At 45.2% G+C, this 14,116-nt stretch overlaps 1 protein-coding gene across 1 annotated transcript in view; it reads right to left on the bottom strand.

The window, feature by feature from the left end:
• LOC138805127 (GTP cyclohydrolase 1) overlaps window positions 1-12,978 on the bottom strand; it is a 49,488-nt gene extending 36,510 nt beyond the window's left edge. Inside the window, exon 1 of the mRNA XM_069989724.1 lies at window positions 12,522-12,978. Coding sequence (XP_069845825.1) covers window positions 12,522-12,864 — 343 coding nt within the window. The 5' untranslated portion in view covers window positions 12,865-12,978. The remainder of the gene's footprint in view (window positions 1-12,521) is intronic.
• Window positions 12,979-14,116: the final 1,138 nt, after the last annotated feature.

Genomic DNA, 14,116 nt, shown 5'->3' with positions numbered 1-14,116 from the left:
AACATCTGCATCATAAGAAAAGATTCCTGTTACTATAGAAACAGTTTCCACTCAGTGGCCATTTCCAGGGAAAACAGCACCCCAGGCACTGAAAGGACCCTGAGGTATTTGCTGTGCCCTCATCTGCTGGAAATCAACCTGCCCACAGCACTGCAAACCCTCTCAAGACCAGCTGTGCTCCCTGAAGACAGAACCAGAGTGACTTGTCTGGGCTCACACACTAGTTAGCAGGGATGCTATGATTAGCTTAGGCTAGGTGCTTTTGGTATTTTGCAAGAGGGACTTTTCTTGATCCACTAAACACCAAATGGATCTTAGAATCAATGAACAGAATTTCTACCACACCAAAGAAGAAGTTCAAGGACTTGCATCTCTCTCTTACAAACCATTTCATCCCTTAAAAAAAAAAAATAGCTAGGTGCCTGTAATCCTAGCTACTCTGGAGGCTGAGATCTGAGGATGGTGGTTCAAAAACAGCCCAGGCAGGAAAGTCCATGAGACTCTTATCTCTAACCACCAGAAAACTGAAAGTGATACTGTGGCTCAAGTGGTAGAGCACCTGCCTTGAGCTGAAGAGCTTAAGGACAGTGCCCAAGCCCAGAGTTCACACTCCATGACTGACCAAAATAATAATAATAAAGGGGAAAAAAGACATACTAGCATGAAATTAAAATTAGCATAGGTAGCTATTCCAACAGCCTAAGAACTGAGGATCATGGCTTGGGGCAAAAAAGTACACGCAAACCTATCACCAATCAACTAATATAAAACTGAACTAGAGGCAAGGTTCAAGTGGTAAAGCCCCCGCTGTGAACAAGAAAGGTGAGCAAGTACAATGCACTGAGCTCAAGCCCGGGTACTGTCAGGAAAACAAAACGCAAAAATCCCATGGGCGTTTATGGTGTCAGTCCAACTAGGCGCTCTTAGCTTCCTGCTCCCATAGCTGAAGGCAGATAGTTTCTGAGGGACCATCTGAGTGGCACACCTACTCAGTGCCCATGAAGTCATGACAGCACATGCGAAGGGTGGTGGTGAGTTATAGGTATGATCTACAGCAGTGCTACCTTGAAGTAAACTAAGAGAAAGGCAATGCCTTCACTTAGCAAACAGCCTCTTCTCATTTAACTCCAGCACATAGAGTCCTTCACTGCTGCTAATGGTCATCATACCACAGGTCCGTTAACTATAAAGATAGGTGTTTTAAACTATGTTACTGAGCAATTCTTGTTTGGGATGCTTTCCACTGGCCTCTGTCAGGCCTCTGATTCCTACTTAGAACAAGTAAAAACTAAAACATGTTACCTTAAGTTTACCACACTTCACAGCAAGAATTATGTGCTCCTGGGGAAGCTGAAACATTAGGACTAACAGACCACCAAAGAACTCAACCCACAACTCAGCAACAGCCAATTTCCTCTACTAAACCAGGGTGCTTACCTAAAGAGCTCCAGAGAATTTAAAGTCCAGATAAGTAGAGGAGAGCAGGAAGCTTCCCAAGGTCTCAGTAGAAGGGGAAAATGAGACACACAAGGAACTTCAGAATTACCAATGCACTAAATTGAAATACTGAACTGCTTTATGTGAGGAAATGGTAAGAACGTTGAGGTTTGAGGCCAGCCAAAACATGAGACCCTATCTAACCTAACTAGGGCCTCTTTTCATAGATGGGCTTATAGGCGTTACACTGTACATATGCTGATGGATGAAGGGATCAAGATAAAGAAATGGCAGAATGTGAACTCAAATGACCAACACCATTTTCCATCACATGCCACCATATCTTGTTGGTTGCATTGGAATCTCACTAACTTTTCTGAGTACTATGTGTTGAGCTCAGGACCTGGTACTCTCACTTAGATTTTCACTCAGAGCTTGCACTCTGCCACTTGAGCCACATCTACACTTCCAGTGTTTTGCTGGTTAAATGGAGACTCTTAAGGACTCTCCTGGGCTGCCTTTGAACCTCAGTCCTCAAATCTCAGCCTCCTGAGTAGATAGGATTATAGGTGTGAGCCTTTGTTATCTGGCTTATTATTTTTTAATAAATTGTTTTTTCCAGATTCAGCTCAAATCTACTCCATGGTAATGTATACTTTCTAGTCTCTCTGCCAGTAGTACGTATTTTCTTTCTGACCATATGGAATCCCTTTTGGTTCTCCTTCCAGGAACTTGGTGTCTGGTCCCTGCAAGAATGCACCATGGGTTCCCTGAGGGCAAAGACCAGACCAATTAGCCTTGCTTCCCCTTAAACTCAAACTCATGGTACTTCACAGAGTTGGTGTTTGATACACACACACACACACACACACACACACACACACACACACCATGTGTGTGTGTCAACATATCAGTCCTAAAGATTTTTTTAAATAAGGAAATATAGCACAATATATATATAAAATCACCAATGGTAAGGAAGCTGAGATTTGAAGATTATGGTTCAAAGCCAGTCTGGGCAGGAAAGTCCATGAGACTCCTATCTCCAATTAACCACCAAAAAGCCAGAAGTAGAGCTGTGGCTCCAGGAGTAGATTGCTAGGCTTGAGCAAAAGAGCCCAGGCCCAGGCCCTGAGTGCAAGCCCCAGAACCAGCACCACTCTTCTCCCCCCCACCCCCCCGCCCAAAAAGAATACGGAATAAGTTACTAAATCAAAGAATGACACAGGTTTTTGTCTAGTTAAATTATGTTACTATGGATGAACCTTGAAAACACTGTGCTCAGTGAAGTAACGCCAGCTTCCTTAGCATTCAATAGACATATTAGCCCATTGAATCCTCACAATAGCCCTGTGGGATAGTGTACATTATAAATATATAACGGAGGCACAGTGAATAACTCACACAGTTGATAGTTTTGAGGTTTTCAAAACCAGGTTATTTGGCTCAAGTCTACAATGTCTTGAGATTTCTTTTCTGAGAGCCTGATTAATCATCCCATACAATATGTGCATCATAATACCACTATATATTCTATAAATATCATTATAATTTTTCATTCTTAAAACTAAGTATTAAAAATAGTTTAAAATAGGTAATAACTACCTAGTTTTTTCTCCTATTTTTGAACACCAGATGTCTTATATCCAGGAGTAAGATATCCACAACTAATAATAAAGCTAGAGAAGAATGAATAGACTATAGAATAGCCAAAGGACTACATCCAATGGGATGGATGCAACATTTTAGACTGGACGTTAGTGGTTTTCCTTTGGAGAAGGGCTGCTCAATGGAAGAGGCATCTTTGGAGCTGAATGCAGAAGGGAGTCCCAGTAGGGTAGCAGAGTATATGCTGTTTCACTGGTTTTCCCTGCACACTCCCTCTCCAGGCCCTGCCCTCCACAGACCCTGGACAGGACAATCCTGCCTCCTTCATGACTTCACAACCACAGAGGATAAGCCCAAGGATGAAAGACTGACAAGATGGATTTTCTCAGAGATTTTTAGAACCAAAGCACTCTAGTTGAAGACATCTTCCTTTCAAAACTGTTCCCCTCCAACTTTTTTTTTTTTTTTTATGGGTTGTGGGGCTTGAACTCTGGGCTTGGGCACTGTCCCTGTGCTCTTCAGCTCAAGGCAAGCACTCTACTGCTTGAGCCACAGCGCCACTTCTGGTTTTCTAGTGGTTTATTGGAGATAAGGGTCTCACAGACTTTCCTGCCCGGGCTGGCTTTGAACCTGGATCCTCAGATCTTAGCCTCCTGAGTAGCTAGGATTACAGGCATGAGCCATCAGCGCCCAGCTTTCCCTCCAACATTTATACTCTTGGATCTCCTGACTCTGGTGCCTCCCTCTAAGACTGTCCTTGCGTTTTTCTGTCACCCTTTCTAACTAAATGTAAACATCTATAGTTTAGGGCACTCTTCATCTCCATTGAATTCCACCTTTGAAGAATTCAGCTACTCCTTCTCCCATGGTATAACCTTTGTTTTCACTGTATTTGATGTTGGTATAATTTGGGGAGTGGAGAAAAAACAAATTGTTTATATAGGGATACAGGTTAACCCATTGCAACAATGAAATGTACAAGATGCTATGTCAAAAAACGAACTTTATAATTTGGGCAGGTGAGGTCGGGGGGTGTAGTTGTGGAGATGGGAGGGAAGGGATGATAGGGGAAAAACAAAGGAGGAGGCAACAATGCTTGATAAGAAATGTACTCATTACCTTGCTCATGTAACTGTAACCCCTCTGTACAGTATTTTCACAATAAAAAACATTAAAAAAAAAAAGAAGATAATAGCCATAAAAAAGAAGATATAGCCAAAAAAAAAAAAAAAAAAAGAATTCAGTTACTTTGTCAGCTTCAACTGTCACAAATTTAAATCTTCAACCTGTCTGGGTACTGGTGGTTCACACCTATAATCCTAGCTACTCAGGAAGCTGAGATCTGAGTAATATTGTTCAAACCTAGCCTAGGCAGAAAATTTAAGCCTTTAAATACTTCAGAACTTATCAAAGACTTACAAGAGCAGCCCAAAGTCCTTTTACACCTTCTTTAAAGAACGCTAGCTCCAGGCACTGGTGGCTCATGCCTGTAATCATAGCTGCTCAGGAGGCTGAGAGTTGAGGATCATGGTTCAAAGCCAGTCCAGGCAGGAAAGTCTATGAGATTCTTATCTTCAATAAAACTATTCAGAAAAAGCCAGAATTAGCACTGTGGCTCAAGTGGTACAGTGCTAGCTTTGAACAAAAGAAGCTCAGGGACAGCACCAAGACCCTGAGTTCAAGCCTTGGTGCCAGCACAAACCAAAACCAAAACCAAAACCAAAAACTCTAGCTAATAACTTAAAAATTAAAGATACATAATTAGTTTGCCTTTCTAATAAATACCAAATTTAGACAACCACTAATAGCTGCAAAAATAAAATAAAATAGGTAAAATACTGGTGGGAAAATCTGTAATTGACAATGTGATTTATTTCTGTGAGGAGGGTTATGGGTAGGAAAGACAAAGCAGACAGACCCGAGGGTTAGGGGAATTACCACTGAGGCTGTACAATGGGGACCCAAAAGCTCTTTATGTATTTTGGGCACATTTGAACCTTTGTACAACAGAGTGAAAACTTGCAATCCTAACATGATGCTAAGTTAAGATTGGTTTATATTATCCCCTAACCTAATTACCATAAACTTGATGGAGAACTTATACCTGACTAGAAAACATTTATATCACCTGGAATGAAGAATTTCTCATATAATCCAATGATTAGACATTGGCCCTCTCCTGGTGAATTTTAATACTGCAGACTGGCTCAAAAATGCTGTACTTAGATGACAAAGGATCTCCTGCAAATGAGTCCTGGGGAGAGGAAGGATGCCAGAATATGAACTTTGTAAAACTGAGTAAAGAAAACAGCAGAAAAATGCAAAAAAAAAAAAAAAAAAAAGAGGAGATTCTAATAGCTTAATAAAACATTATGGACAAATGAAACATGAAGTCAGAGATCATGATAACTCTCATGATCATCATTTCAACTCCATTATTTTCAGGAAAGTATTTGCAGGAAGTTCTTCTGTTCCTCAGTTTCCTTGTTTATACAACTGCAACATTAGCTGCTCTACAAGGCAGCTGAGAAGATCAAGAAAGATCAAAATGTGACCTAATAGCTACTGAATAATTAGAATATTAGTTATTCAGACCTCACTCAGCTCAAGCTCCCAGCAGATCAAGTTCCTATGCTAAATGCTCTCACTGAGTTGTGATTCTGTCATCACGTTTCTCTTTCCTGTGATTCTCTAATGTCCCTTTCCTCTGAGAAGTTTAAAGTTCCATTAAAGAGAGAAACCATACTCAGCTTTGTTCATTCTGTTTTCAGCATTTAGTACCTAGCACTCAATACTTCTTTTTTGTCTTTTTTTATTTGGGTGGGAGTGGGTCCAGTCGTGGGGCCTGAACTCTGGGCCTGAGCACTGTCCCTCAGCTCTTCAGCTCAAGGCTAGTGCTCTACCACTTGAGTCACAGCACCACTTCTGGCTTTTTTCTTTTTGCTTATGTGGTGCTGAGGAATCAAACCCAGGGCCTCATGCATGCAAGGCAAGCACTCTACCACTGAGCCATGTTCCCAGCCCCCTTCAATACTTCTTTTAAAAAACAAAACTATAGTAAAATTCCCAGTAAGTCTTAGTATTTAGTACTGGAATGAGTCAAATTGTTCCCCCCTCCAAACAAAATTATGTTGACGTACTAAACCTCAAGTACCTTCTAACTTGATCTTACTAGAAACAGTGTGGTAAATGTAATTATTAGTGTAAGGTGGACTAGGGACTTGGTGCTTCATACCTGCAGCAAGCCAGAGAATAGTGGTTCAAAGCCAGTGGGATAGAAATGTCCATGAGACTCTTATCTCCAATTAAATACCAAAAAATCAGTAGTGGAACTATGGCTCAAGTGGTAGAGTACCAGCCTTAAGTGGGAAAAGGCTAAGGTTAGTGCACAGGCACTGAGTTCAAGCCCCAGTACTAGAAAAGAAAAAAAAAAGGATTACTGGGACAGGAGAAATGACTTACAGGTAAGAAACCTTGCCTAGAATGAGCAATGTCCATTTGGAGTATTGATGTTGGCTGGCATTGATACTGCTATGAAAAAAGCTCCTTATTGAATTTTAAGTGCTACTTGTGGTAATCTCTGACAGGACCAAACTAGATGATTTATACAGTCATCAAGCCAGATATTCCCTATCCCTAAGAAACTTAGCTACTTAGGAAGAGATTGGAGGATCATAGTTTGTGGCCAGCCTGGACATAAAGGTTCTTGAGATTCATTTCAACCAACCATTGGGTGCTTCTCGCCCAATGGCTGGGCACAGTGGTGCTCACAAGTAGGAAGATCAAACATAAATCAAGACTCTGCCTTGAAAATAAGCTAGTCAAAAGGGGTTGCAAGCTTTAAATCCTGATTTCAATCCCAGTACTGCCAAAAAACAATGAGTTGCAAAGTTTATTCCTATTTAGAAACAAGCTATGGTAGTCATTGACTTGATGTTTCAAAATAAATTGAAAATTGGGATTGTTCAGATTTTCCCTATCACTCTTCCATATTTTCTACAGATGTAAAGATGTGTCACTGACTCCCAGAAGCCTTCCTTCTCTCTCCCATCCAAGACAAGGACTACTACCACTTCAGATCCATTTCTGCATAGTTTTTCCTGTTCCCTCACTGTCCTCTTTTTAATTATGCATCTAAAAAATAAAAACCAATATGAACCTTTTAAACATGACCCCCCTATTGAGGCTTTCAAACTTTTGACTGTAACCTTCAAGAAGAAAGGTACTTCTAACACATTTATAAGATTATTTCTTTGTTGCTTTGTATGTCCCTGCCCCACGGTATCACCCCTGCTTTCACTGTATTTGATGTTGGTATAATTTGTGGAGGGGAAGGGAAAAAACAAACCGTTGAACTAGGGATACAGGTGGACCCATTGCAACAATAAGACGTACAAGTCATTATGTTGAAAACGAACTTTACAACTTTGGTGGGGGGAGGAGAGGAGGGTTGGGGGGAGGGGGAGGGTGGGATGGGAAGGGGAAACAAAGGAGGAGGCTACAATGCTTGATAAGAAATGTACTCATTATCTTGCCCATGTAATTGTAACCCCTCTGTACAGTATTTTCACAATTTAAAAAAAGAAGAAAGGTACATATACCCATGAACATGAACACACACACACACATATATACTCACACACAATCCTACATAGAAGTTTCTTAAAACATTCTCACAATGTCTTCACATGTGATAAAGTGATCTAATCCATTCTGCTCCACTTTTTTTTCCCTTTTTCCAGTCCTGGGGCTTGAACTCAGGGCCTGGGCACTGTCCTTAAGCTTCTTTTGCTCAAGGCTAGTACTCTATCACTTGAGCCACAGTGCTACTTCTGGCTTTTTCTGTTTATGTGGTACTGAGGTAAAGTAAGGTAAAGTGTACATTTCTTTTTGAACAATGTCACCCCCTCCTCACTCTCTCCCAGTTTTTCTTTCCCATTCCTATCCACAAATTGTATAGTTAATTTTCCACACAGAGTCTAATGAGTACCACTACTGCGTTTGATCACCCTTTGTCAAAATTCCTATTTCTTACATCACCAAAGAGTTACTACATCATTAATTCACTTGAGCAGCAGTACTGAAACCAATGTGAGACCAGCTGATTCTAAGGTTTAGTTGGTTTAATTAGTAAGATCTGTTCCAGCCACAGGAAAGTAGAGATTAATTAGTAATGTCTGTCATGGCCATACCACAGAAGGGGAAGCCCCTTTCTACTACATATTTGCTTTTCCTCCTTTGGAATCTAAACTAACTTTACAAAGGAGCAATTGAAGCCCAGAGAAGTTAAGCCACTTTCCTAAGGTCATTAAGTGAAGTTAAGGCAGGAAAGAAGACCAAAAACCAGGTCTCTCTCACCAAACCATCATCAGTGGAGTTCCTTGGAAGAAGCAAGCCCAGGAAAACAACACAGGGAGATTTCCTTGGCTAAATCAACAGACCTTCCTCAGTGACATCATATTTCACCAGAGTAAGCAGACAGTGATTCACAATCTAAAGGCTACCAGCCCTATGAAGAAAATTATAGAAATCATCCCAGGCTACATTTCCAAGCACTTAACTTTCTGATGGGCGAGATTCTGTTATGAAGAAGATGGAAAGGAAATGGGGAAGGGTGGGTAGGAAAGGATTAATTTTTGCATGTGCTAAGAATAACCACTTTTTGTTTTTTTGTTTTTTTTTGTCGGTCATGGGGCTTGAACTCTGGGCCTGGGCGCTGTCCCTCAGCTCTTCAGCTCAAGACAAGCGCTCTACCACTTGAGCTACAGAGCCACTTCCGGTTTTCTGGTGGTTTATTGGAGATAGGAGTCTCATGGTCTCTCCTGCCCGGGCTGGCTTTGAACCTCGATCCTCAGATCTCAGCCTCCTGAGTAGCTAGGATTACAGGCATGAGCCACCATGGCCCGGTGCTACTTTTTGTTTTTAATGCTAGTGATCCAGCTCACAGAAATACTTGGTAGGTAGGATACATGGATCCATCTCACTGTGTTTCATGCTAAGGAAGGAAGTACCTAAGAGCTGAGCAGATATGCTGCCTGTGACATTGAAGCTGTCCACCCTGCTCCCTCCATATCCTTTCAGGAGATAAGGAAATAGTGCTTACCTCAAAGTTGAGGATTACACAAGATGATTCACATAAAGCACTTAGTATATTAAACAATTCAGTTAATAGCTATCAATCTTAATCTTAAAGGATCTGCAAACTTTTTGCTATGGTAAAATACCCATAAAAAGACTTCACTGCTGAGTGCCGGTAGCTCACGCCTGTAATCCAAGATACTCAGGAGGCTGAGATCTGAGGATCACCGTTCAAAGCCAGTTCAAGCAGGAAACTCCACGAGACTCCTAACTCCAATAAACCACCAGAAAACCAGAAGTGGCACTGTGGCTCAAGTGGTAGAGCGCTAGCCTTGAGCTGAAGAGCTGAGGGACAGTGCCCAGGCCCAGAGTTCAAGCCCCATGACTAACCAAAAAAAAAAAAAAAAAAAAAAGACTTCATTTTCACCATTCTGAAGTGTGCAATTGGAAACTTCATATCCATTCCCCATTCCACCCTTTTCCCAGTGGACAGAAACTAATCTTCTTTCTGTCTCTATACCTGTGAACTTCTTATTAATAAATTAACAATTTAAAATGTTTTCTAAGGTGAAATGAGGTCCTTTTGAGTCCCTAGTCCTCTTTAGCTGAATCTTGGCTCATGAGACAAGCTTCTGTTAACCATTTCTCAAATAAACAGGCACATCAGTAAATAATTCTGTGACCAGTGTCAGGGCAAGAAACCCCTCCCCCTTGGGGCAGTGAGACCCATGCTAGGTTATAGAAAGATTATCACTTTCTTGAGCAACACCACAGAGAAAACCACCTTCTGTGTTTGCAGGAGGCAGACAGATTGATCAAAGCCCCAGTAAGATCCTTTCTGTTGGGTGCCAGTGGCTCACATTTGTAATCCAAGCTACTCAGGAAGCTGGGATCTGACACCTGAGGTTTGAAACCAGGAAAATCTGAGACTCTTATCTCCAATTGACTACCAAACGGCCAGAAATGGAGCTATGGCTCAAGTGGTACAGCGATAACTTTGAGTAAGAACCTAAAGGACAAGCCGGGCGCTGGTGGCTCACGCCTGTAATCCTAGCTACTCAGGAGGCTGAGATCTGAGGATCGCGGTTCAAAGCCAGCCCGGGCAGGAGAGACTGTGAGACTCCTATCTCCAATAAACCACCAGAAAACCGGAAGTGGCGCTGTAGCTCAAGTGGTAGAGCGCTCGCCTTGAGCTGAAGAGCTGAGGGACAATGCCCAGGCCCAGAGTTCAAGCCTCACGACCGACCAAAAAAAAAAAAAAAAAAAAGAACCTAAAGGACAATGCCCAGGTCCTGAATTCAAACCCCAGTACCTGCACTAAAAAGAAAAAAAAATCCTTCCTCAGAACATCCTGAAACAGTACACTAACCAACTTTCCCCAAAGTTGAACTCCCAGAAAACCAAATGGTTGTTCTTCAGTCTTTGCATCTTGAAATTGATTTCTGAGACCCTCCTCCCCAAACTTTGCCATCCAGGAGTAAAAACCAACAGAACCCAAAACAAAATGAGAGGTCCATATCTTGGCTTTAGATGTGGTAGTATCATTTCCTTTGGGGACCCCACCCTTCCCACACTCTAATTTCCCACCCTTCCTTGGGGGTGGGGAAAACTGGGCAGAAATGACTTTATTCTTTTCAGGATGTGTTCTGAGTTGCTCCACATTCTTTCAGGGAAATGACAGGGACAGGCTGGGGAGGCAGCTTTCAAAGCAGCATTGTTTTTCTAGGAGAAAGCAGTAGGTTTCTTCTTCAGCCAAAGAAAGAAAGGTCACCCAGGTGCACAATTTAGGAAGAAGAAGAAGAAGAAGAAGAAGAAGAAGAAGAAGAAGAAGAAGAAGAAGAAGAAGAAGAAGAAGAAGAAGAAGAAGAGGAGGAGGAGGAGGAGGAGGAGGAGGAGGAGGAGGAGGAGGAGGAGGAGGAGGAGGAGGAGGAGGAGGAGGAGGAGGAGGAGGAGGAGGAGGAGGAGGAGGAAGAAGAAGAAGAAGAAGAAGAGGAGGAGGAGGAGGAGGAGGAGGAAGAGGAGGAAGAAGAAGAAGAGGAAGAAGAATTAGAATAATAATAAGAAGAGGAAGAAGAAGAAGAAGAAGAAGAAGAAGAGGAGGAGGAGGAGGAGGAGGAGGAGGAGGAGGAGGAGGAGGAGGAGGAGGAGGAGGAGGAGGAGGAGGAAGAAGGAGAAGAGGAAGAAGAGGAAGAAGAAGAAGAGGAAGAAGAGGAAGAAGCTGTTGCCAGGAGCTGGTGGCTCACTCCTGTAATCCTAATTACTCAGAGGCTGAGATCTGAGGATTGTGGTTCAAAGCCAGCCTAGACAAGAAAAGTCTATGAGACAGTGGTAGAGCACTAGCCTTGAGCATAAAAACTCAGGGACAGAACCCAGACCCTGACTTCAAGCCCCATGACAGACAATAATAATAACACCAACAACCTACACTACTCAGACAAGCAGGCATTTTTCCACTTCCCCTTCACACCACCACCCGCACGGCCGGCCGACCTGCTAAGTGAGAAAGCCCAATACGCTGGCTGCCCCCAGCACTAGGTCAATCCTGAAGATTTGAGGGAAGGGAGGCGGAGGGCAGGAATCCCAGGCCCGCCCAACATGCCTCCTGGACTCCACTCCCGATGCAGTGGCGGGGAGTCGCTTTATTTCCTTGGAGAAAGGAAGAGGAAGGTGGTTTTTAGGAGGCAAACTAGCCCAAGAAACCCCACACCTCAAACTCCACGGAAGCCCAGGCCCGGAATGGTGCCAAATTTGGGGGAAGTTCCTAGCCAGAGTTAACCAGGTGGATTAAAAAAGAATGACAACTCTCCCCAGGATCCCAGCCCCGTGGCAGATCAAGAGTACCCGTCCCCGACCAGGTGGCTTAGGACAGGCTGGGCTTCACCAACACACACCTCCCACACACCTAGGTCTGTAAAAGAAATCAGGGGATCTCCGAAAAACCCACCGACCCAGAAACTGGCACTCCAACAGGTGCTCACGTATGGACGGCCAAGGTGGGTCCCGGAAGCGCTCGGGCGAACGGGATCCCAGATGCCCACCTGGAGGGACGGGACAGGGTGATTCCACCCATGCGACCCCATCCTCTAGAGGAGATGGCACGTGCCTAGAGCGAGAAGGGGGGCACCCCCCACACACACACCAAGATAGAAAAGCTGCTGCGGCTGATCTCCGGGTGGGGAGGCGGCTGCCCCCCACCCCCACCCCACGGGCGCCCGCAGCGCGCGCCGCCACCTCGGACCTTGCCTGGGCCCGGCACGGGCCAGGGCCGAGGGCGGGGTTCGCAAGGTGACAGCATTCGATCCCGCGGCCAAAAGTGAAGCAACTCGGGAAAACTTCCTGGAGCGCCCCGCCCCGCGCTCCCCGCCGCCGCCTCCCTTCCCCGGCGCCCGCGCACCCACCGGAGATGGTCTCTTGGTAGCCCTTGGTGAAGAACTGCATGGCGGTGGCCGCCCTCCAGGGCGTCTTGAGCAGCCCCTGCCGCTGGGGGTCCTCGCCCAGCGAGCGCAGGATGGACGAGTAGGCGGCCGCCAGGCCGGGGAGGTTCAGCTCGTTATCCTCCTCGCTGCGGGGCCGCTCCCTCTTCCAGTCGTCGGCCGGCTGGGGACTCTTGGTGGCGGGGATCCGCGGGGAGCTCTCGGCCGGCGGCCGGCTGGACCCAGGCCGCGACGGCTCCCGCTCCCGGAACCCATTGGTGCACCTGGTGCCCCGCGGCTTCTCTTGCGGTACCGGGCCCTTCTCCATGGACCTCTAGCTGCACTTCGCGAGACACCCAGGGGCGTTCCAAGGCCTGCGGCTGAATCTGGCTGGCGATACCGCGGGCGACAGAGACCTACGGCCCGAGTCCTCTAGGGTAGGCAGCCCAGCCGCCGGGACGCGCCAAGCAGCCGCCAGCCGGCGAGCCTGGGAGCGCTGCCTACTTATAGGCGCGCGGAGCCGCGGGCGCCGCGGGCGTTCTTATTGGTCAGAGCCTTTTGCGTCACTGGCCCTCGCTCCGCCCCCTGGCCCCGCCCTCGGCGGTGGCCCCTAAACTCTGGCCTTGGCTGAAGACCTGCGGGCTCAGCTTATTGTGAGATGCACCGAGTTAAACAGATAAAAACAACAAAAATAAAAGAGGAAGGCATCTGGGGCCTGGAACCGCACTTCTCTTACTGTAAATGAAGTGCCTGATCCCAAGCCACGTGAAAGATGGGCAAACAGATGACCTTCGCTGGAGAAGGGACCCTGTAAAGCCCTGATAAGATAATCAGTCAAAGCCTGGCTGACTTTGAATGGCAGTTCTCAGATCTCAGCCACCTGAGTAGCTAGGACTCCAGGTGAGTTCCTGGGTTTTAAAAGCAGGAGAAGTGGGGCGCTGGTGGCTCACGCCTAGCTACTCTCGAGGCTGAGATCACAGTTCAAAACTAGCCGGAAAGTCTGTGAGACGCATATGGTAGAGAGCTAGTCTTGAACAAAAGAAGCTCAGGGACAGCACCCAGCCCCTGAGTTCAAGTCCCAGGACTGGCACACACACACACACACACACACACACACACACACACACACACACACACTCACACACACACCCTGGGTTCGATTCCTCAGCACCACATAAGCAGAAAGATAAAAGAACCTGATACCATAGGGAGTCATTTGGCCATTGTCTGGCCTGTGTCACATTAAGCAACCCTAATGTGTAGGATAGTATTTGTTAATACATGTGGGCCTGACTCCCTAGTTAACCGCTTGTGACCTTTGTCTTTAACAAAAAGCTGGTAAAGAATGTTTTCTTTCATTATTGGTGGTCACAAGAATATCTGGGGGCAGCTACTACTCCCTCCATATAAGGAGCTGCATGGGAGAAAACTAATATGACAAGAATAGTCAAGGAAATAATGATCCTTGTTCTTCAGATTTGGAAAACTGAGAAACTAATCCCTTGTCTCCTGATGAGGGATTAGGATTGATGTATGTCTTTGGGCCACAAACCTCCACAGGTAAGCACAAAAGAGCCCCA

Source organism: Dipodomys merriami, unplaced genomic scaffold, assembly GCF_024711535.1.
Source record: "Dipodomys merriami isolate MVZ:Mamm:240054 unplaced genomic scaffold, mDipMer1.0.p SCAF_388, whole genome shotgun sequence".
NCBI classification, from domain to species: domain Eukaryota; kingdom Metazoa; phylum Chordata; class Mammalia; order Rodentia; family Heteromyidae; genus Dipodomys; species Dipodomys merriami.
This window is presented reverse-complemented; position numbering and strand designations above follow the sequence as displayed.